Consider the following 25,246-nt stretch of genomic DNA (forward strand, 5'->3'; position numbering starts at 1 on the left):
AATGCTTGGTGATTAACTTCAGTGGGGAATAGACGGTAGAAGGGCTTTTGGATCCTTCCCTGAAAATGCAGAATTTTGAGCTGTTTTGCATCTGGAAGGCATAAAGTTCCAAATTTGGAGGTCAACCATATGAACAAACCTCTGCAGGTGTATTTTTAATCCACCAGATGAAAGTTGAATTTGGCTGATGAAGAGGAGGTTTCCTTCTGCGAAATGTGTTAGCTGATACATTATAAGAAAATGAAGTGTTTTGTTTCCCATTTTTCTTGCAACTGGCAAAGTGTAAAACTTCCGGTTTGCTCTTGGCCTTGGAGAAGACCTCCCGCTGCTTTCCCCTCAAGTTCCTGTATGTAGCTTGTCAGTAGCTTTATGTCATTGTGGAAGAGTCACTGTTCTAGTGAAGAAAATGGAAAAATTGTTAAGTCTTGTATAGATTCAAAATTGTAGATGTCTGCTATTGTTTTCTCAAGAATGAAATTTTATTGTTATATGCTACTAAGACTTTAAGATCATCAAGGGAACATTATCTCACTATAAAAATAATTCAGACCTCCTTTCAGGGTAGTGCACGTGTGGCTAATATAGATGTTGGCCACAGGTGTTGCATCTGGGGATTTTAAGATTTAAGGTATTTTTTGAGTGCCGTGTTGTGATTTCATGTCAGTGGGTATAATTCTGTTGACTTTAGTTGGAGTTGTTCTGTTCTCATCTGTGAGAACACAGTCCCTAAAACCCAATTGCTAATATTTTTATCATGTTTTATGACTGTCTCTTAGGACATGCAAACATATGAATGGAACAACTTTTTAGTGCATCTAGTTTTCAGAACACTGCTTTGAGGTGGATTTGTTTCTGTTCTTTGTAGAATTATAAAGCCAGGGACACAGAGCAGTGAGCTGGCCTTGGGATACTCTAGGGTATGTGTCTGTTCTCTTGCAGCCTGATGTAGATGCTTACATTTTGTAATGTGTGGACTAAGAGCTGAGGGGGCTGATGGTAAACCTGTCACCTGAGATTTGTGTGTCCCATCATCTTTTTGGTAGAATTCCAGATTTTTATGAATCAAATGGTCCCAGCACCAGGATAATACCCAGATGTCAATGTAGTGCAGCTTGGCTACATCAAGAGAATTTTTTCTTATTAGTTGTGAGTGAGACTTTGGCTGCATATGAGATGGAATTGATCAAAAGTTGGGGTTTTTTTATGGCTTTGTAGTAGTGAAAAAGACAAAAGTGGTTTGTTTTATCTTGGTTTATTTGTTTGTTGTTGGGTTTTTTCCCCCCAGGTTGGTATCTTCTGTGAATGATCCGAGTAGTAGGATGTCAGTTTCCTGGATTTGTGGTTGATAAGTGCATTAAAAAGTATATGCAGCTCTTTGAGTTCTGCTGATAAAATACACTGTATAAGTACTGAGTATTGTACTTCCATAATTATTTCCTCCTTAGTAGTTAATTTACCTCTAAGGGAAGAAAATTCAAAAAAATTCAGCTCAGACTTTTGGGTGACTGTTCAATCTTCCTCAGCTGCTCAGAACAACTTGCAATTTACTGGAAAGTACTGCAGTTTAGGCAGTTGAGGTGCCTGTGTTTTAAGGTTTAGAGATACTTGTTCTTGAGGACAAGTAGCATCACAGTAGAAAAAAAGTGAAGAAATCTGAATATACAATCATGGCTTGCTGCAGTGATAGGCATCAAATTCTAGGACCATCATGTGTATCATCTGTTTTTTGTTTTTTTTTTTACTGTGTTGTTATTATTTCTCAAATGTTTTGTTTTTCAGTTCATTTCCCCTGAAAGTCTGTGGCATGTTAGAACAGAAGAATTATCTTCAGGATCAGACACTGTTTGAAGCATGTACTTCAAATATATAGAGTCTATTTTCCTCCATATATAAAGGAAGAAATACAGGGGTGAGCCTCTTCTGCATGAGGCAGACCTCAAAGTGGACAAAAGCTGAAATGCTTAACAGCTCACACAGTTTGCTGCTGTCAGCAGGGCACATTAGGAGGATGGGGAGGATTTTCAGAAGTGCTCATAGATAGCTTGGTTTTCTTCACACTGAAGTGGGTTGTTTGTTTTGGAGGGATTTGTTGTTTTTTCTACTAACTTCTGTGAGAGTGGATCTGAAGCAAACTGAGTGCTTCTGCAGTTCTTGTTTTGTTCTAATGTAGTGGCCCTGTTTCTTGAAAAGCATTAAAGACCTACATCTGTAGTTTTCTCTGTACCTTCACAAATGCGTACAAGTGTGGATTTTGCCAGGCCTGTTCCTTTATTGGATCTAAGTCCCACATGATTTGTATGTGGGGTTTGTATTTTAAATTTCTTTGAATAATGTGTGTTTAGTTCCTGCTAAACATTGTTTACTTCCTGCCTAAGAATGGTTAAACCTCAATGTCTGGTTTTTATATGCTGTTTCCAGGAACCTTGTGTGATCCCAATGGTAAGCATTAGGGAACAGTTTATGAGGTCAGCCCTGCCACTTGCTTATCTTGGGATTCAGCCCTTCCGTCCTTGCTCTTCAATAGTAACATTCTTGGTTCAAAGCCACTATTGAAAGGGGAGATAGTGTGGAGAACTCATGGTTCATCTGGAGCTGTTGGTGTTGCAGTGAGGGAAGGCGGTATTGGAGAGGGAAAACCATCCTGCTCGGGGGCATTTGGTAATTTTTTCACACTCTTGTAATAAGAGTGAGGAATTTTTTCCTTTGATGAAGGTCAGATGGAATTTCAAACACCTCTGGCAGGTTACATATTAACATGTATATTGGTACCTGATCAATAACATTTTAACATAGCTGAAGGGTAATACATGAAGTGCTTTGAAGATCATAATGGCTGAGCAAGCAAGCTCTTGAGTGACAAGGGCACTCAGCCCCCCGTTGCTCATGTTTATATGCAAGATCTGCCTTGCTTTTTCTGATAGGTAACTTTTAAAAATCTTACTTGTGTGGTGACTTCACTGTTCTCTATTTATTACATGTCTTAGCTATATTTTAAAAGAACTTGAGCTAATGCCAGCAACAACATGTCTGAGCAGCTTTGATGCAACTTGGGTAGCTTTAGGCTTGCGGTCGTTTGAGAAATGTTGCTTTGGGGTCTAAAGCCTTAAATATTATTGCAGCACGAATTTCCTTAGAGATTTCAAGAGTACTATGCTAGTAATTCCCTTGAGTTGAGTGCAATAGCTTTTATGTTATCTGCTTTATATATTTGGGATTAAATATAGTGTGTTTTTGGAATGCGTATATTGGGGGTGAGATAGGGGGATGAACCTGGGATGGAGGTTAATGTTTTGCAGAACATTGATTTGACATAATACTGAGTAATAGACTGCTTAAATTACATTGTCACTAGAAGAATGTGTTCTGACTCCATTTTCAATTAAAAGTAGTAGCAGTAATAAATAAAATAAAAAAAAGAAGTCTAATTTTCCAGCTATTCCCCATGTTTGTGCTCCCTTATTTTTTTCTCTTGAATGCTTTTCTTATTGCTGTTGGCAACTTTCGGTTACTGGTTGGAAGGAAATAACTAACTTTGTTTTGGAAGTGACACTGTGCAATGTCTTGTCTTCAGATAACTGACTCCTTCAGTGCTGGCAAAGATAGTAGTTTGTTGGCATATCCATCAAGAGCAGCCATCCTTCCAAAATCTTTGCTCTTAAATAAAGTGGTTAAAGGACTTGCTCCTAACCTAGATGAGAGACTAAGAGCCTTGCTTTGGGCAAATGTCATCAACAGCTTCCTCTGACCTGACAGATGTAACTGCTGTGGGTACCTCTCAAAGTGCCTAACCTTTCCACATGGTGAAGTCAAATGAATTGTTTTCATATGCCCTGTTGGCTGCACATGTTTCTGTGCCACACTGCCTTAGGGCATCACCTCATTCTGGACCTGAGGTCAGAACTACTTCTTTAAAATTCCTCTCACACACTAGATATATCAGAAATTTGATGCTGTTAGGTTTTGATTATGCAAGGTCACAGCAGTTCTTCTGAGCAGATTTAGTGTTACCAACCCACAATATCAGTGCCTAATGTTGTATGTGCTTTGTGGTATGTTACTGAATTTCTGTTTTGTTGGGTTACCCATTTCTACTGTCATATCTTTAAAGCAAAGAAGGGAATCGGAAGACACAAGAAGAAACAGGCTGAGGTTCAGCCATTTCAGGAAGGCAGAGCTGCATAACATGTAATTAATTGTGACTTGGGAATACAAACACCATCACTCTGAATGTCGTCCCTTTCTTCTTCCACTAGCTTTACAAGCAGCACGATGCCATATGGCCTGGAATATACCTGTTGTCAGTTGGGATCAGCTGTCTTGGCTGTGTCCCTTCCAAGCTCCTTGTGTACCCCCAGCTGTTGGGGTGAGAGGCAGAAAAAGCTTTGGCTCTGTGTAAGCACTGCTCAGCCATAACTGAAACATCGCTGTATTATCAACACTGTTTTCAGCACAAATCCAAAACGTGGCCCCATACTAACTATCATGAAGAAAATTATCTCAGTCAAAACCATCACACCTGTGAAGTTCTGCCATGTTGCAAAACAGAGCCCCCAAGGAGCTTGAGCACAATTGTGAATTAAAAAAAATACCAGAAAATCTAATGTTCCATAAAAAAAAAAAAAAAAAAAAAAAAACAGGGTACAGAAAATACCCACACAGTGTTCAGCATAGTCCAGTCTTCTAGCTGTGATGTTTTCATCATTCATGTGTTGCTATCACTTTAGCTTCTTAATGTTTGTTGTGCAGTGGGATAAGGCAGAGGTGGGGATGGTGTATTTGGATTGACTGTGGTAATGAAAAATGCATCCTGAACACTTGTTTTAAAGTGTCACTGTTATGTTGTGTTTGGCTGCTAGCTAGCAAGGTTGCTCATCGGTCAGGTAAGGCGTAAATGACATCAAGTCCTTTGGTCTTTTTCCCAAAAGGGAGTGACCGAGTCTTCCAGGCTCTCCTGGCTGCACATTAGCCCGTATAAGGCAGTATTTGGAGGAGGTTGGTGGACAGCAGTCAGGATCATGATGTAATTTAGGTAGGGAAAATAACCTTCCTTGCTCTAAAAAGTGCAAGTGCAGTTGAGTCCACCTGTTAAGCCAAAATTCGTTGCTGTCTGTGCTGATTCACAATGGAGCTTACAAAAAATACCAAGGAGGGATTACTGTGCACAGCATGCTATTAAAGGCTGTTGTTAAGTGATTGTGTCACTTTGTCAGACCATAATGTGAAACTGCAGTGAGTGTTGAATTGCTAATGTCCCCTCAGGTAACGTTATTTGGGTCTGTGTGCAAGCAGAGCAAGGTGGCTGATTGTCAGGTTTGCTTCACAGCCAGGGATTTTAGAGCATTGCTGAAGAATAGGCCTGAAATATCACCGCTTCCAGTACCTTGCTAACAGGGGCAGCTACATCGGGCCTTTCTGAGAAGGGGAACTGGTCTGGACTTAAATTGGTGTTTTAAAAGTATTTTCTCCTTTTTTCTTCCACATAGATTGCCATGTCCTAGTGAGCTAACCAGGCCCTCCTGTGCAAAGAGAAGTTTAAGTGGTTTGTTGAGCCTCCCATTGAGGAGTCTCACATTGCTATGTAGGAGGAAGTTTTTTTACAAAAAATATTACAGCCTATGCATTTCTCTGTGCCAGACTCCAGCCTTTTCAAATTCTCAGTGTTACTGAGGAGAAGCATTCTGCCATCCTCTTGCCTCATTGAAGTGTCTTTCTGTACCACTTATTCTCACATCAGGGAACTGGCTTGCTCAGGAGCCCTCTGTAGACCATATTCACCACCACTGTTGTGACCCAGCCCTGGCAGAAGAATTTTGTTGGAACAGTTTGTCTGTTGCTTGCTGTGGAAGAGGCACACAGTGCCCATTCTGGTGGTGACAGGCATGCCTGAAACCCAGCAAAGCAAGAAACATGTGTTCATTCAAAATTCCTAAAATGAGAAGTGGCTTTCCACTTGGGGAGTGTGAAAACAAGAGAAAACCAAGGCAAAAAGATTAAGCTGAGGTCCTTGCCAGATTGTCTATTGCAAGTTTCACAGAGGCATAGGAACTGTTGTATTTTGGTCCTTTGTCTAGACTTCAGGCATCAGATCTCTGCCCCTGTTGCAGACTAGCTGCTTGCTGGCAAGCAAATCAAATTCTACTTAAGTCACCAGATCAAAACAGTGTAGGTTACGGTGTGAAGGATCTGTTTCTAAAGCTTTTTCTTATGCTGGAGTCTTCGAGGAGGAAAGCATGCATTTGTGCTAGTGCATTATCGTTGAATATCTGAACTTAACTGTTCCTGTTGCTGGCTCTCAAATAGTTTGTTATTGCCAACTCACTGACCTCTCCTATGCTGATTGTACAAGACCAGGTTGAAGGTCTGTGATGTCATCACCTGGGAAACTGGAAAATAAATGGAATAAATCCTATTAAAGTATTTATAGATAGAGATTGAATTATGGAAGGTTGGAGTAGATAGAGATATATTAGTGGAAGCAGAAAGCTTTTTGAAATTAAAAAGTTATATCAGAATTCTATCAATGTTGGTAATTTCTACTTGGAAAAAAAAAAAAGCGTTGAAAGTTTCATGGGGGAAAAGAAGGGAAGTTATCTGTGAGGTAGAGAGAGGGTGGTGATATTAGATAGCACGATTTGACACAGTTGAGGTAGGTGAACAGAGTTGTATGGAGTCCGCAGCTCTTCTGCCGTACTGTCTGTTCACTTTCTGGGTAAAGGTTCAAGAGAAAATGTGGCAAAGCTCCATTCTCACTAATCGGAGAGAACCTCTGGGCAGTAAAGCCACGTCTCCTGTCCTCTCTAGTGTGCTGCCTTCATCCCAGGGGCTGTCTATATTGTTAAATGCCTGGTTCTCAAAGGAGTACTGCTGTGGAGGCAATGTGATATGTGCCTGGCCAGGTCTGAAATACTCAAGAGGTGGAAGAGTAGACTGTATATAAGGAGGAAGTTCTTTACTGTAAGGGTAGCAAGGCACTGAAATGGGTAGCCCAAGAAGTTGTAAATGCTCCATCCCTGGCAATGTTCAAGGCCGGGTTGAACGAAGCCTTGGGTGACATGGTTTAGTGTGAGGTGTCCCTACCCATGGCAGGGGGGCTGGAACTAGATGATCTTAAGGTCCTTTCCAACCATAACTATTCTATGATTCTAAGAGTATGCTTGCTGCGGTCTATCACAACTATTTTAGCCTGGAAGTTCATGCTTCTGTTTGTACCGAGGCTACGTCCCCATGTAGAAAAATGCCAGTGGGAAATAGTCTCCCTTTACATTATTACACCAGTGAGGAAGTTTTCTCTTGCATGATAAGGTTTGTTCAAGTGTTGTCTTCCTGCTGTAGTTTTTGCTGGCTGAAAAGGTCACTGCTTATTTCCCACAAGTGCCTCTGCAGATCTGCCAGGTGAGTGGCTTGTGTTTGCTCTGTGGCTGCCTTGCATCATCATGAGCAAGGTTAGTGGTAAACAGCATGAGTAATGGGCCGCTGCCAGGGTGGTTTGTTGCAGCATGAGCAGCTAAGGAGCAGGACTTGAACAGAGGTCATAATGGGGGTCAGTCTTTCCCTTCTCCCTTTACTTAAGGAGCCATGGCTGGTGCTGGCTTGCAGTGTTATGATCAAAATATACATAATAGATATCTCTGCTCTGATATGCAGACCTTGAGAAAAAAAAAAACAACTCAGCTAGCCTAAAATACATATGTTGGCTCTATCCTCCTGCTTATTTGCAAGTGGGTACTTTTCTGTACTTGAAGGTATGTGACTGCAAAGTGTTTGAAAAAGGCAGGCTTAGAAAGAAACAGGATCCCTTGCCACACCCTGTCACTGCCTTGTTTCCTCTTAATTTGGAAAGTACAAAATTTTCTTTTATAAAGATCTTTTCTGTGCTAACAAATGTGTGGCACCCACTAGTCTGCTCACTTGTGTTCCAGTGCTGGGAAAGATTTCTTAGAAGAAAGAATGGAATAAATAATCCAAATGACTGTTTTACAGAGCCTGCCTAGACAGATGAGTAGTTCTCTGAGCAGTGGGGTTGAACATGCTTACTTTCCTATAAATTTCTGTCCAGGTGACTGTGAGTCTCAGCTGAAACTTTTTCCACGATTGAGGATTTTGCTGGGGTTCTCCCCTCTGTCTGGGATCACACATGCCATCCTCACCTTCCACAAAGATAATTATAGAATCGCCTCCCTGCCTTTGTGTAATGACTGTGGACCACAGAAAAAAATCTGGGATAAGCACACAGAGGTAAGCATACCGACACAGTTACCGTGGTCATCATATATAAGCTCCATTTCCCTAAGAAGCTAAACAAAGGGGATGGGCAGTGGGAACCACACTGTGGGCTCTGTGTCGCTGATAGTGTCCTGAGAAACGGGGATCTTACACATGCAAGGCAGGCAGTAAGAGTACAGCAGCTTCTCTTTCTGTCTTGTTGAGCTTCCCTGCCTATGTGCCACTAACACTATAGGGGATGCTCAATGGCTTTCTTTTTTTGTGAATATAATGTGTCACTCAGATTTATCCTTGTGGAATTTAGCACAGTGGGCAGTTGGAGAGGCTACCTTACAAATAGTAAGGGTGGGGAGGGATTTGTCCTGTTTAACCACAAGGAGTTCTCAGAAATAAGAGAAATACGGTGATATTTCTATTAACTGTAGAGAAATACAATAACAGCAACCATAAAGGCTTGGGATTTTAATTGAACTAAGGCTATTAAAACACCTGACTTCCACTCTGGTGGTAGTTCACTCAGTGAAAATAGCGAGCAGTTGCATGTAACACTCCCCAAGTGTGGGAAAAGCATAGTTCAGTCATGAATAATCAGCATGTGAAAAATAAGTTGATGCAGAGACACAAACAATAAATAAGCAGAAAAGCCACATGTGGGCTTATTGATGTTTTACCGTGTCAGGGAGATTTGCATACTGCTCCTGGCTTTGCCATTAACTTGGCATGTGATTTGAGGAAGATCACCTTAACGCTCTGTGCTCTGGCATGCATGTTTGCAATAGAGATTATGGCTGTCCTCTGAAATCTCACTCCACTTGTATTGAAGTTTGTTTCTGATAAGCTTTGTAATACTCTTTTTTTTAATTTTTATTTTTATAAATAGAGAAGGTGCTGGGAAAAGGGCTGTAATTTCTAGTTTTAAGCCATACCTTAAGCATTCTGGATTTTATGAGATTCTCAATCTCAGCCTTAAACTCAGAATGAAGTACTAAGGGTTTAATGTTTAACATTTTAACTTGAGGTTTAGATTAATTGGAGCACCAAACAAGCTTTTTGGCTATAGGGCCAAACCTGAGGAAGGAGAAAAGTCAGAAGTGGAAGTGGAGTGGCATTTCCCAGAAACAGACTGACTTCCAGCACGATGGCCTGTGTCATGCTGTTAAGAAACAGCATCTCAGGGTCTGAAACAGAGCTTGAGTTTACAAAAGGGCCTTAGATGGCATTCACATCAACCATGGGATCTGCTTTCATGGTTGATACTCAGGTGTATGGCACTTCTAGAAGAGAGTTTTATGGGTATGGTGATGTTACCCTCCTGTTTATTGACAGACTCACCTCCTTTTGTGCAAATAGACTTTAAAGGCAGGCCCATATCATCTTGTTAACAACTGCTCTAGCTGGGAACAAGTAATAGTGTCCCTTTCTGTATCTTCAATTGCTTAAAAGTTCTTATGAGAAATTCCACTTCTGAGACGAAAATTTCCCTACATGTACCAGGGGTTAGTTATTTGTGGGTGTTCTGAGAGTAGAAGGTTTCAGCCACACTTTAGTAATGAGAGAAGAATGAAATGAGATTTTTGTCCACAGAAATGTTGGTTTTAAACATCCTTTCAGCTGAGTGGATGAAATTGGAAAATTGGGATGTGACAGTGGTGCTCCAGAATTCTCTGGGGGGCTTTGGGTTTGACTTCACAGTGTCGTGCAGCTTTTTGTGGCTGATACAGAGCCTGTGAAGCAGACTTTTCCAATTCATTTTTACTGAAGCACATGACTAAGGAAAGATTTACTACAGAAGCACTCGCAACTAATTTGGTGGAGTAGCCCAATGAAATACATTGCTGCAAATCGCTACAGAGACCTGGTGGGTGGTGAGACTGGAGAAGAAGGTTTTTTTTGCGTGGCTGTCAAAATCAGCAGAAGGTTCCTCAGTTTCTTGTGCTCTTGCTGAACTGAAGCAGAGGCAGCACTTTCCTAAAGAGTTGTGGTCTGAAATGGGAGATAATTTCTCAACAGTGAGGTGGTGTTTCTTCCTTTCCTTGACCCCCTGGAAATTCTTTGATCAGGGGAAGGTCATTACTGGAGCAGAGTATTTTGCCAACTGTACTTTATGCTGGGATGACAGCTGAGCCCTCAGTGCTCTTCTCAAGCACCTCAGGGTACAAGTGGACAATTAAAAAAGTTTGTCTAGTAAAAGTCTTATCCAAACTAGTGAGAAGAGAGTGCAGAGAGAAGGTGATGTCTGAGAAATGTGAAGGTTGTTTTTTAATTCCATTCTTAAGCTCTTTCCAAGAAAAGACCTGACTGCCATTGCTTCTCTGACCTTTCTTCTAATCTCATTTCTTCCTTTCTGCTGGCTTATGTTTGAGTGGTGGAATATGACCCCTTTTGCATTACCCCTGCCTCATTTCACAGTTCTTAGTTCCGTGTATGTCTGTATCTTTCTTCACATGATTTTTGTCATGTTATTAAAAAAAAAACCAAAGCACCCAACAACAGAAAAAACAAAGTTCTTTGATGATACCACAAGGGGAGAGAAATGTCTGGAGGATCACATCATTCAGTCTACACAATGCCTGGATATAAGCCATTCTTTGAGTTCGTTGCTTCCATGAACTCTAAAAACTTTTTTTTTAAAATGGGTTTTCGAATTGTTATGATTGATAAAAAGACTTCTGAAAGATGTGTATTCTTCTAAATATATGCTGAATGGTGGTTGGTTTTAGCAAAACAAAACAGAAAAAAAAGTTTAATTTTACATGAATTAACAGATCTATATGAAACTAAATGTTGGTTTATTCTTTAGGTCTTGTGACTGGTTCTGAACAGTCAGTATGTATTCAGGACAACAGTAACCTTGGCAACAGCTCTGAACTCTTTTATCAACATTTCTAACATAAGAGATGTGACCGTGTTTTTTTTTCAACAGCCAAGTTTAGGATTTGGGGTTGTTTTTTTTTTTTCTGTAACGTACTCCCCTTGTGCTTCTGCTTGGACAAATACTGTGTCCAGTGTAATTAAAATCAAATCCTATCAGTGTATATTTAAATTGCTTTCTGTCCTGTATAAATAGGCATTCTTGGCTTCAGCTCTTTACATTAGAATGTGAGACTTCAGACTCTAAAGACCACTGGTTAATTGGAAATCAGGTAAGGGAGGAAACTGATTTTCATTGCTTTCTGATGTAGTCTTAGTGAATATATCTTAATAGAAATTAACACAGGTGGCTCTATGGGTCAAACCTAAATCTGAATTTGGGGAAGCCTATAGGCAATAGCTAATTTCGTGGGATACACGTGCTTATCTTGTCTTCCTTTGCTATGATGTTAAACAATCAAATACCGTTGTACATCCTTGCTAGGTAAATACATATGAATAGGTCTTCCTTATGGATGAATAGATTTGCCTTTGGAATTTGAGTATGGATGCGTAATGTTTCAGCCTTCTACTTGGAAATCTTTATTTTCTGAAGTACTTTATACTCAGGATTAAGCCTGGGACTCACACTACAAAACTAGTGGCCAACTCCAAGAGGCATACAGAGCCCTGACCGACAGCTCTGAGGCAATCACAGATTTAAAACAGCTTTTATTTGCCATGCCTGAAGCTATGTTGTAAATATGGCAATGTAAAAAGCAAACTACTTGATGAGGCAAATGGCTTAATATACTAATCTTGCTTTCTAAACAGTACCTGAGAGAACAGATCACTTGCTTCTCCAAAAACGAGCTTTAGAAAAGTAACAGTGTCATGTTGTTTTGATGATGTAAGTGGGTGAGAGTAATACAGTTCAGCCATAGTGTTTCATTCTAATTACTGATTAAAAAAAAAAAAAAAAAAAAGAAAAAATAATTGTGGGAACATGTTATTACACTAGCATGCTCCAAGTGCAGGTTTCATCAGAGAGCCCAACTGTGTAAAATGAGAAGGGTCTTTGAAGTTAATATTCAGTTACCACATGGTGACTTCTCGTACAAAGGCAATAATATCTGTATTATGGGGCATTTCTATTGGTTTAATCACCACTTACTGTACACTTATAAGTTGCTAATTCTAGAGATTAATGATGTAAATCTGGATTTATTAATACTGTAAACCTGTGGGAAACAGTGAGTAGAATTAGTGTATTTTCCATAATAACAAAATAATTTGTTTTTATTGGACCTGGACATGGTGTGTTGATTTCTACAGTAAAAATGACTGCTTGTGAGCCCTTAAAGTTGCTTGAGCTATCTTTCATCAGCTTGGCTGTAACATTTCAAGTTGTAGAATGCTTTCCTACTTGCTCACAAAGTTTTGATCCCTGATTTAAGGGATCAAAATCTGTTTGGAAATCATTTACCCCAGAATGAAAGGCTTTTATTTAAAAATAGTGTTTGCTCACAGGTAATGTTGCCACTGTAGAGACCCCTGTTTTTCATGAGACGATCGGATATGCAAGCTATGTGTGTCGTGATGTGATTGTTCATAAACCAACTCACTGCTGGACTGCATCCTGAAATGCAAAACTGGTCCAAGAAATAAGTTTTTGTTGCAAAGTTAGCTGCATTGCTTAGTGGTTTTTGGTTCTTAGGGGCTTTGTCTACCTTTTGAGCCATGTGCTTGTATTGCACCAGTCTGTGCCATGTCTACACACCATTAAAACACCTTTGAGATTTTTAGAAGCCTTGAAAGGTCTATAAGTTAGTAAAAATCTGTTTATTTCTGGGTTTTGTGTAATTTGTTATCCGCTTGTTTGTAACCACTTTTAAGAAGGGCTGATGAATACAAGTCTTATCCAGTACCCCTTACTGACCAGTTTTTAAGTTCAGACTTGAAAGTTCTTCCTCAATTTGGTTGCCTTTCAGTACAAATGAACTTCTGTATTTACAACATTAGCAAGTATGTGGTGTCTATTGGCTGTAATGCTCCAGTGCTAATGAATGAAGAAAAAGACCATAGAGATTCTTGAGCCATAGATCTAAGCCCACAAAAGACTTCTAAGAAGTAAAATCTAAGGAACTGGTAAGTACGGTTACTTTCTTTAATGTCCATTCCTGTGATCTTGGAGGTGTGCTACCATAACTTTCACTGGCTCCATAATCTAAGCATCTCCTTCTGTAGGTCTGATAAAGCCAGTCTTGCAGTAACCCATCTCTGAAAAAACACAAACAGATGGGATGTTGGGTCCAGGTCCTTGTCTGAGAGGAAATGGCACAGTTATCTTGTAAGCAGATGATGTAAAGCCAAGTCTATTGCACCTGGGCATGCAGAGAGATGGATTGGGGTGAATCCCAGGCAGTTTCTGTGAGAGTAGATAGGGAGAAGACTAGGGGAAGGATTCTAAATCCTGCAAAGTTTTAAGAAATATTTCCTCTTGGTACACACGCTCTGTTGACTCAGGCTAAGCTGGAGACAGCTGGTGTTCTTCCAGACAGTGGGGAAGCTGGGCGTCAGCACTGTCTGCTTCAGATAAGATTAGTAATGTATAGCTTCATGAGGGAATGGAGCCTAATCTGTTGGGATGCCGTGGCAAGCACTACTTGTGAGGAGGAGCAGCTGCCTGTTTTGGGCCTCATGAGAGGAATGAGATGAACCATCTGAAACAACCAGATTGACTCCCATTTGGTTCTGGAGGCAAGTTGCTCACACCTTGTAGTTGACTGTATGGAATGCAGCAGCAGATCTGTGGACTTCTGATCGTGTCCAAGTCATAGCTCTGTACACTTCAAAACTGTCTTTGAAAAATGGCTCCAAAATTAACACAGGAATACAGCTGGGGGAACTTTGTTTCTTCCATCCATAGCAGAGTACAAGGATACTGTGAGTTTCCTGAAGTACATGCTAACAGAAGTCTTGACCAGTGAACCTAAACAGAAGCTGTTTTTTTGAATGAAAATCCTCTGCAGTCACTTCTGCTTTCCATTTTGAATTTGGAGGTTGATCTCTTGAATATTTTCTGTGTTGAACACAGGTTGGAGACTTTTGACTACCTGTTTTGCACCTTGTATTTACTGTCCTACTGAGGCTGGTCTGTGCAGTGAACCCATTTTCTTTATCTTCCTCAAATGGTGGAGACAGAAATTATTCTAATATAAAAAAAAATCTGCCACTCTTATGTGATGTTAGAATAGGCCAAAAACTGCCCGAGCCTATCCAAAGATTGCTTTGAGGTTTAGATAACAACAGAGGACACCTGGCAGAGGTGGTTGCATTTGGGTTAGTGGTGTAGCCATGAGGGGCTCAGTACCCCTTAGCAGGGGTAGGTGCTGCTACGAGCAAGTATGTTTCTACAATTGAGTGAGAGACAGTGCCTTGAGACAGCAGGAGTCACCTCCTCTACCATCTCCCATGCAGGGACCAAGTAACAGCACCATGACATCATGGATAAGGAGCAGGTAGTACAGCGGCTTACCCCGTTTGTAGAAAATGAAGCGGTTTTGACATAATCAACATGGAGAAGTGTACTGGCTCAGAGCTAGGCTAGAGCTCCATGTCTGTTGCCCTCATACCCTTTCCTGCCACCACTGCCACTAGCTTCAGAGGTGTGCTCTGCCCTTCTCTCGGGTTTAGCCCTCTCTGGTTGATGGCTGTCTTCAGGTTTTTCCCCTCGTCCTTTATAATGTATGGATCTTTTCCTAATTTTACATCCCTCTTAAGGAAGATAGTCATTTACTACTGCGGCTGGATAGTGACAGCATACAACCAAGTCTGCAGGTCACGTTTACTTGATGTTGGAGACTGTAGCATCTCAATAGAAACTGGGAGGATGCTGGGCAGTTTAACATTCTCATCTCCATACAGTAGCAAATGACTGGTGAATTCAGAACATAGAGAAGAATGCAAAGGAAAATGTACATGCTTTGTGAATTTAAAGCTATAAATTACGCTGTATCTGATGGGTCTAATTATGTATGAGCTGAAAACTTACTTATTTTGGGATCTGGTTTTTTGTTTGCTACGTATTTGTATATTGTCAGTCCTTGCTTAAGTCAGATTGTACAGATAATGTCGACACTGCACCCTATGTCAAACCCTGAACATCCTGCTTTTCTCTTGTAATTGACAACTTACGTGTTTATCCTATAGGGGATGTTAGCTAATATTATGGGTCTTTACTGAGCTTTTTTAGCTGAATGCTACTGTGGCTTGTCTTCATTATAATAGAGACCTATTTTAAATTAAAACAGTTTATTGATCTGAAAAAACTTCTTTTGTAATTAGAAAAATTGTTTTCTGAGTCTATTTTTGGCATTCTGCAGCCACATCATTTTAGTGATTTGTAATTGAAATGGTCATTGAAAGCCTCCATAATAAAAATTAAAAAAAAATCAAATTAACTTTGAGATGTAAAAGAACAGTTAAAGATCTTATTAGAACAATATTAAATGTGCCCTAAAGTCATAGAATCATAGAATCATAGAATAGTTAGGGTTGAAAAGGACCTTAAGATCATCAAGTTCCAACCCCTCTGCCATGGGCAGGGACACCTTGCTCTAAACCATATCGCCCAAGGCCTTGTCCAACCTGGCCTTGAACATTGCCAGGGATGGAGCATTCACAACCTCCTTGGGCAACCTATTCCAGTGCCTCATTACCACAGTAAAGAACTTCTTCCTTATATCCAATCTAAACTTCCCCTGTTTAAGTTTTAACCCGTTACCCCTTGTCCTACCACTACAGTCCCTAATGAAGAGTCCATCCCCAGAATCCCTATAGCCCCCCTTCAGATACTGGAAGGCTGCTCTGAGGACTCCACGCAGCCTTCTCTTCTCCAGGCTGAACAGCCCCAACTTTCTCAGCCGATCTTCATACGGGAGGTGCTCCAGTCCCCTGGTCATTCTGGTGGCCCTCCTCTGGACTTGTTCCAACAGATCCATGTCCTTTTTATGTTGAGGACACCAGAACTGTACACAGTACTCCAAGTAAGGTCTCACAAGAGCAGAATAAAAGGGGCAAGATCACCTCCTTCGACCTCCTGGTAACGTCATATTAATCTGCAGGTTGAAGCGGGATACCTAGAAATTCAGAGTGCTGTACTACTCCAGTTAATTAAAATGTAGTCAGCTGAAACCTCTGCTATAATCAAAATCGCTCCCCAGAGTTTTACTTTCATTAGAGTCCTGGTGCAGTCTGCCAGTCCCAACCATTGCTGAACTAAATACTTAGCTGTTAAAAAAAAAACCCAAAAGGATAAAATTACCATGATGGTACATGGGATTTACTTTTTTTATTGCTATGCTGTGCTCTGTTTAATACTATTAATTGTGTTTGGCCATTCTTTCTGCTGCCAAAGACAAGCAGTGAGAGACAAAGTATCTCTGATTTGAGGGCTGTGCTGTTTTCCATATAGTAAGACTTGGATTGTCTTACAGTTGGTGTTTTCTGTAACTTTGGCTGAGATGCTGATTCCCCCTCCTCAGATGTGCTGCCTGTCTCATTCCTGTTGTGCTGCAGGTTGTGTTCTGCTATAGTGGGGTTTCTTATCAGCAGTTCTGCGGTAAATCAAGTGGGAGGAGACTACGTTTCCCAGCAGAGTCTTGGATGAAGAATTCACAACATGTGAATTTGTACAGGATACCAAAGGACATCTGTCTTATGAGGCTGTCTCCAGAGGTGAGACTTCAGGGCCTAGATAAAGCACTGCTTCTGTCTCTGCCATACCATATATATTCTGACCCTAGCATTACATAGTCTGTCATCAGTTTGTCCTTGAGCTGGATGCTCAAGAGTAGTAGCCTTTTAGATAGGGCTAAGCCTTATCACTCATTTCGCATCAGGACACTCTCCCAGAAGCTGCTGAATAGCAAAACCATGACAAAAAATCCTTTGACTGTGGCTGTTGATACTGAGACTGGAGAACTGTAGCTGCAAGTTAAAAGGGATCCCACTGAGCTGTGTGTCGCTGACAGAGTAAGCTCCAAGTTTATTTTTCATCTTAAATGATCTGAATGCATGTGGTTTGGGTTATTGAAAATATGTTTAAAAACACTGATGCTTTTTCAAGGGTTAGAGAAAAGGACTTCATGTCCTTTATGTCTGGCTATAATAAACAACTATAATTTTATTTTACTATAGCACTTTCTTCAAGAATCTCGTAGCACTTTACATATGTTGTTTAAGCTCCAGAACACCCCATTAAGGGAATGGTTATTTCTGCATATTGTTCAAAGGAAAGGACAGGAGAAAAGAAGGTAGCCATGCTTTTCCAGTGGTCACTCTGTACCTTGCATTGCCTGATGAAACCTGGCATTTTTTCCTTTTTTCACTGGTGAGGAGCAAACCTGATGGGGAATTACCTTGCACATTTGTTATAGGGCAGAAGAAGGGTCTAAGATGGAGGAAAATCTGTGCTCTGAAAGAGATTTGTGAGATTCTTTGCCTATGTAAGAGGACAGTCTCTGGGAAGACTCAAGAAACCTATAATTACACTACGTGTTGTCCAACTCAGACAGATGGAGGTCAGATGGAAGTTAGTGTGAGGGGGAGTGAATGCTCTGTTTTTCTCCCTTCGAGAGTCTCAAGTTTCCTGTTCCAAAAGAGTTGAAAGGCCATATGTTTCAGTCTCTTGATGTGTACTTATCTATATTGAGAAACTCCATCGTAACCTGAGCTGTCTCGCCTTCTAAGTGGGCCAGTGCTGGCTGGTGGGTGAGCACACATGCAGCCCATTGGCTTGACTGTGTGAGACAACACATGGCAACAGCGTGTGCTCGAGCACACAAGACCCCCAGTGTGTCATCTCAACCCTTCTTTTTAATTCTGTACCCACAGGCTTGTCCTCTACTACCCCACTTTCTTCCCAAGTGGGATTTCCTTGTCTTCCCACTCTTTTAGGCAAGTGTTGTGTAAGTGGACTTATGATGGTACTCATGAAGTTGTACTGGATGACAACTCTAATGATTCTGTTAGCGGAACAAAACATAGTAACAGGAAGAAAGGCTGCTACTTGTATTCTATTTAAATTGAATGTTCTTAAAGACAGACAAGACTTGATAGAAAATGCCTATTTTTCCACTATATTTTGCATATGGCTTTTAAACTGCCTCTTTAAGGAGAGTATCTAAAACATTTGCCACTCATTTGGGGATTATTTTACCTTCTTTTCATCCTTCACTCTCGTATTCTGCAGTATTATTAGTGGTTATGAAAATGGCATGGGTACTGTGCTAAATACAGCCCTGCTGTGTAAATACTGATTTTTTTAAATGTTTTTTCTGTGCTAGAGATTGGACACTGATCTCCAGTGGTACCTGGGAAACAGATTGGTGTACTAAAAAACTGGTTGTAAGTGAAAGATGGAAAAGTTCACCTCCGAGGATTTATTTTATCAAGACTGTGTTTAGTCCAAATTTCATTTAATGTAAAATTGTAATTTGCAGTTTTGCAGCTGTGCATATGCACTTTCACTCACTGATGCTGGAGACAAAGAATTCAGGTAGGATTACTTTCAGTGTTGTTTTAGCCCCAGTAGTGGTCACTGTGAATTTGCTGCAACTGAGAGAATTTAGGCTTATGTAATGGAAGGTGAGAAATTTGTGTTAGTTTTGTATAATCCCACTTTTAGCTATTTCTCCCTGCATGACTATGTCATGTTGTGTAGGTAGGTTTTTCATTGGGAATTGTTTTACAAGTTAACCACCTTCATCTTCAAGTGAAACTTACTGGTACAATCTAGCCTTACATAACAATACTTTTCCTTGACATGCCGCAGAGCAGCAGAAAGCCATGAACACACTATTCACAGGGAAACTGCTTCAGCAAAGTGCAGCCATTGCTGTGCTGCTGCTTTCCCAGGCTCCTAGCTCCTGCTAAGCTCCCATGAGAAAGCAAAGGTCTTTCTGTCGGCATGCTGTGTACCTCTATTACTGCCGTAAGAAACCTGTGCCCCAGTGGAGCACTGTGTTTTCAGCTTACTTCCGTAGCTGTCACTAAACTTGGAGTTGGGAACAGCTCTATGAAAATGAGAACACAATCCTTGCAGGTGGCCGATGCATGTCCTCAATTTTTAAACAGTTTTGAAAGCATAGATAAACTGTTGCTGCTCTGGGTATATTCATGCTGTCTCATACCCCCTGCACACTATTTTATAACATTCCAAGTGAACTACTTTGTTGTTCAATTTCATTCTCATCGTTATTTTTAGGCAAAGCCAAAGTTGCTTTCTGTTTTATATGATCAAATTCCAAGTCCATATTAAATAAATGCATTATTCAAAGGAGGTGTTTCATCTTAGCTTATAATATTATGTTTTGCTGTTAATGGATGGAGTGGGTCCCCACCCTTTGCAACTTTGTAATTTGTCTGTATGCAACTGTGTACATTTTTATGTGCATTTGTATGACTTCAAGAGAGATACAGATATGACCAGAGGAAGGCAGGCTGCATCTGCTGTGTCCCCAGTTGCCCTGGTGGTCAGTGTCTCATGTCATGTGTGGCCACTCCTTCTGCCTCTCTTTCCCCTGCAGATTCCTGTTTTTATGTGGAGGCTCTGCACAGCAGATCTTACCCCACATGAATGGGTTGTGTATCAGTCCTGAATAATCACTGAAGTAAGGGCTGAGACCCATCAGACTGTACTGGGTGGAACCACAAAGATGTCTGGGCGAGAAGTAAGGCACTGACTGTAGCGGGCAGTGTTCTCCCTGCAGTTTTCAGCAGTATAGAGTTGACAGTTGCCCGGTGCAAAGCAGTGTGGTACTGCAGGCCTGTAGAGTGTCTAGATCCTCAAATGGATATTTTTTTTCTGTGCCTTATTCTGCTTAGATGTGAGCATGAAGCCTTATTGTGCTTTGGGTAGACAAGAGTGAATTTGCCACCATTAAAAGAATTTTTTTTCTAACGAAAAATGTGAAAACCACTCTTTGGAAATCTTTGCATTAATCCTAACACTTTTGCATTAGTCCTGATCAGACTGAAAGAAGGTGCAGACTGCTGAAGCTATTTTTCACCTCAAAGCAGACTGTTTTTTTGCAACAAGATTTCGCTATACCTCTGGTGCACAGAGAGAAAAATGCAGCAGGGGACCCTATGGAAAAGTTTTGTTGTTGGGTGGTTGGGGTTTCTTTTCCTCCTATTTTTGGGAGATAAATTTGTGAAAGCAGGTCAGACAAAGCTTGGGGCTATATGGTTTGTTGCAAGTATGAACTTTGATTTCTTTCCCCTTCCCTTTTACTGGTAGGTGTTAGGAAAATATTCTTTAGCAGAATGACTACAATAATTTAATTATCTGCTTAACTATAGCTTTATGATTTTCTGTGCCTGTAAGTATCTGTCTTTCCTATACAGCATGTATTGGCATGTCATCCTCTGTCCCTTCCTGGGAGGAGTTGTGGCTATAGTCACAAAAGGTTTTGAAAGATAATTTTTATGCATGTTTTGAGGGAAGACTGCTTCTGCTTCTGTAGCAGCTTGTTTTCATATCAGATATTGTGTTCCCTCCTCATACAGGCATACACACAGAGAACTCTACCCAAGTACTCTGACTGACTCTCTAGGTACCACCTTTACTCTTACACTCTTCCATCCGCTTTTAGATGTCCCTGCCTGGATGTTGGCTGCCGCAACAGCTATGTGATGATGGTGGTGGGTGGAGGTGAGTCCTGGGTCCTGTGGGCTGGCTACAGAGCCATGTGCCAGCGATGCTGTCAGGGCCTCTTGCTAAAGGTATGAGTTGACTCCCTTTAAAACCCAAGCTTGTTTCTGTCAGTTCAGTTTGGCAGGGCAGCAGGAAACTCCTAGTATTGTTTACTGTTTGGTTGCACCAGGAGAAAGCCCCAAGCAGGAACATAAATACAGCAAGTGGTAGTAGGCATATGACTGTAGGTGGGATTTGCTCATCCCCCCTGACGCTCTTTGGATTTAGCCATCTGGCTCTGGTGCTGCTTAGGCCTGTCAGCGGAAGGTGACTGCCAAAGCTAGGAGTTTGTGAATGTCCCCTTGGAGTTTTACCTGGCCAACTGGCAGCATGTATCATTAGCCACGCCTCCTCTTCCTCCTTCTCCACAACCTTGGGCATGTCAGACAACATATACAGACATGCCTTCCCACTCCCAGTGAGGAAAGTGGCTTTCAGCCCCATCTGAGCCCGCATAATAGAAACAAAGGGTTTCAGTCTTTCTTTCTGGCAGTACAGGAGAAAATAAAAATCTTTTCCTCCTCTTTACTATTTTAATTTTTTTTTCCTTCTGTGGTGGTCCCCACTAGGATGGCCACATTGTGCCCATTGGAGGTCACACCTTAGCAAGATGAAGCCAGCTCATTGTGGTGCTGGAATTTTTTAACAGAGAGGGGAGAATAGGAAGAAGAGAATCCTACGAAGCAGGATCGGCCCAGCCAGAGAAAGGTTAGAAGTAGATTGAGGTTTGTCTGCATTGGCGAATGAGGGCTGTTCACTCGCATGTGCTTCCTTCTGGCTTCTTCCAGTAATGCCACACTCCTGTTTATCATTGAAGTGATACTGCCATTTTCCATTCCTGTCATCCTCTCATCCATATGCTAATAAACCTCCCACCAGTTTGAGTGACAGACATCTTCTAGGCTCAGCTCCTGTGGGGAAGGTGTGATAATGCTCCCTTCAAAACAAGCCAGTCCCTGGCTACCTCTGGGATGCATCCCGTCTGCCAGGGTGTTATTTTGAATGATATGTTAGTAAGCTACAGACACATCTGGACTGCTTTCTTTTAATCCACACTCTACAACCCTGATGTCTTTAACATTTATGAAGAAATGACATTTTCCCACACACAGAGAATAGGTGCCAAAGTGTCACAGGGACTAAATTGATTTATTAAGCAGTAACTTTAGGTAAAATGTGAATATTTAAAAACTTAAAAGATGCATGTGTCCTCTTTTCTATGAGTGTGTAACAACTGCTTATAAAAAGTTGTTGCCAATCTGAGGCCACACTAGTTGCTTTTATACTGTGAAGCCTTTTACTTAATGATGGACTTGGTGAATGCATTTGCCATACTTCAGTGATCCTCCCATAACAGCTTCTTCTTTGAGTTCTTGAAATATAAACCTTCTGGATTAATCTGAATTATCACATGCCACACAGCCTGAGTTGACTCCATATCATGCTACCCAAATTTTAGAATTGTAGACTGGTTTGGGTTGGAAGGGACCTTAAAGCTCACCCAGTTCCAGCCCCACTGCCATGAGCAGGGACACCTTCCACTAGACCAGGTTGCTCAAAGCCCTGCCCAACTGGCCTGGAACACTGCCAGGGATGGGGCAGCCACAGCTTCTCTGGGCAACTTGTTCCAGTGTCTCATCACACTCAGAGTGAAGAATTTCATCCTAATATCTAATGTAAATCTCATCTCTTTCAGTTTAAAGCAATTCTCCCTTGTTCTGTCACTACTTGCTCTTACAAAAAGTCCCTATCCAAACTTCTTGTAAGGCCCTCTTCAGGTACTGGAAAGCTGATTTAAGGTCATAGAATCATAGAATAGTTAGAGTTAGGGTTGGAAAGGACCTTAACGTCATTTAGTTCCAAACCCCCCTGCCGTGGGCAGGGACACCTTGCACTAAACCATTTCATCCAAGGCTCTCTCCAGCTCAGCCTTGAACACTGCCAGGGATGGAGCATTCACAACTTCCTTGGGCAACCCATTCCAGTGCCTCACCACCCTCACAGTAAAGAGCTTCTTCCTTATATCCAATCTAAACTTCCCCTGTTTAAATCTGAACCCATAAGGCTTACCCTGGAGCCTTCGCTTCTCCAGGCTGAACAAGCCCAGCTCTCCCAGCCTGTGCTCAGGAGAGGTGCTCCAGCCCCCCTGATCATTTGTTAAAGAGTTTTAGGACTGCTAGGAAGGTATTTTATATGAAATGGATAGTGTTTATTACAAGACTCCAAGTATAAATTACTAAGCAAGAATCAGAAGCAGAGGATGATCAGAAGATCTTACACAGAGTTGAGAGTAACCAAAATCAGAAGTTTCTTCAGTAGGTAAGATTTGCTACCTTGTAATCTTTTACTTTTTATTCCTGAGGCATGATATTGTTTAACCAGGCATATATTAAGAAAAGATGACCTGAAACAAGTGCAGGAATTCACTCAGTTGTCCTGGCTTAGATGAACCAGTGACTTAGTGACCTTTCTTGCCCTTTGCCTACTGTTAATCCAAAACACATCTGCCTTTCGTCAGATGTTTTTGCTAAGACCTTTACATCTTTTTTATGTTTTGAAGAACTTCCTGATGGTGTCGGTGTTGGGACTTTTGGTCAAGTGGACCTTTCTACCCTATTTCTTCAGGTTACCATTCTTGTGTGTTTGCTATGGTCATGTTGCATTAGAGAGTGTGTGTGTGTGTGTGTGTGTGCCAGTGCTAAATCCATGGCTCCAGTGTTGTCTTTATGTGATAACGATCTCATGTCAGATTCCACTCCACAGTATCATGATATCCATGTGGCCTGAAGTGTGTTAGGATCTCCTTACGGCATGCAATGCTGTATTCTGTCCAGGTTCCCCCCCCTTCACCCCCCCTCCCCCCCTTAGGAATCACAAGAGTTTAAAAATGGTGCTGAGGAAAGCCATATGCATATAGAAGCAATGCAGGCCCACTGTAAAGCATGCAACGGAAAAAGGAGACCATATTCACTGATCTTTAATCCTGCATGTACTCTGGTTGAAGCTGAGCAACTTCTTTGAAACCGTTAAGGGATTTGAGTATGTGTTCATCAAGTAATTAATTCATTTTTTTTAAATAGATGTGCTATTTGCAGCAATCCCTGTATTGCAAACCCTGAAGCCATACTTTCTTATATCATACAAAATAATGTGGATAAAACATCATTCAGCACATCTTAGTACATGCATATATATGTCATCATCATGCATATCATCACAAATCTGTTTTTCTCCTACTTTCAGGATGATACAGTCTCTTGCTATGACTGTGTGCTTTTTACATTAATTTGAACAAGTAAAATCAGGTAATGTGTATTCTACTGCACATGCTGATATCCTTACATTTTCCAATTTTCTTTGGATAGCAGTAATGAAAATTGATGTTTCAAAATTGAGAATGTCATTAGCCAAAAAAAACACACTTAATGCTGACATGCAGAACTGGTCTAGCAGAAAAGCGTATCTGATCAAAGCCATCATCAATTGCTCTCTAATTATGATGACAATACAAGAATGAAACAAGCTTACCTTAGCTCAGGAAACTCTTTTTTTTGCTATATCCCAGGCAGCTTCCTTTCCTTATTCACTTGAAAAGGAAAAATCCACTTGAATACATAAAAATAAATGATAGAAGAATGAGGGATTTAAGGAGTCCTCATCCGAGCTGCTGAGACACTTGGTTTTAGCAAATTGCAAAAACCTCGATCCAGTAGTAGCTTAGGGCGACGTTCCTCTCTTCATGTATTCTGTGGGCTGAGAATCTGCAAGAATAGACCTGAGGAGATGGTGCTGCAAGAGAGAGACAGCAGGGGGACCTAGGCTCGGAGTTGGACCAAACTAAATATAGCCCAACCCACTTTCCATGCAGTTCTCTTTATACTCTGAAGGCAGATGACCTTGTCAGAAAACTGACCTCCCAGCATGTCACTCTCTATAAAGAGAGGATCTAAGGGAGCAGGACTGCAACATATAAAGACAGAAAAGCAGTCAGCCATCTGCTTGCAGAAAATGAATGTAGGTATGAGCTCTATTTTTATGGCAGTTGCAACTGATTGAGTCATAATATGCTTTATTTGATCATTTAGACAAATGAGCCGCATGCCAATTCACAAAAGACCTGTACAGATGAGAGATTGCACTGTAATTGCTAGTCTTAACTAAAGAGCACTGACATAGATGAAATGCCTGTCAACTTTCTCCATCTCAAAAACCTTAACACAGCTTCTGTCTGTAAGTAATTATCCTTTCAGTAGCTTTTATAGTCCTTTTGGAAAAGTTAGTTAAATCCACAAATGTATATTCTGGTACTGTATAAATTTGAGATGCTGGAGTAGCTTAAAAGGGCAGTGGAACTTACAATATACTGTGGAGAAATGTGTAGTTTGTGCAGAGGGGGGAGTAAGAGGTGTAGAA

The 25,246-nt window shown here is 41.0% G+C and overlaps 1 protein-coding gene across 5 annotated transcripts in view; it reads left to right on the forward strand.

Annotated features, from left to right (window-relative positions):
* CMSS1 (cms1 ribosomal small subunit homolog) overlaps window positions 1-25,246 on the forward strand; it is a 242,367-nt gene that overhangs the window by 188,534 nt on the left and 28,587 nt on the right. The window contains exon 1 of one of the 5 annotated variants that reach the window (XM_061366602.1): window positions 24,697-24,851. The exons of the other annotated variants lie outside the window; for them this stretch is intronic. Coding sequence (XP_061222586.1) covers window positions 24,755-24,851 — 97 coding nt within the window. The 5' untranslated portion in view covers window positions 24,697-24,754. Of the gene's footprint in view, window positions 1-24,696; window positions 24,852-25,246 lie in introns of those variants that run through there. 5 annotated transcript variants of the gene reach the window in all.

Source organism: Neopsephotus bourkii, unplaced genomic scaffold, assembly GCF_033783945.1.
Source record: "Neopsephotus bourkii isolate Nb327-2 ecotype Australia unplaced genomic scaffold, CSIRO-AGI_Nbou_v1 NB_1350, whole genome shotgun sequence".
NCBI classification, from domain to species: Eukaryota; Metazoa; Chordata; class Aves; order Psittaciformes; family Psittacidae; genus Neopsephotus; species Neopsephotus bourkii.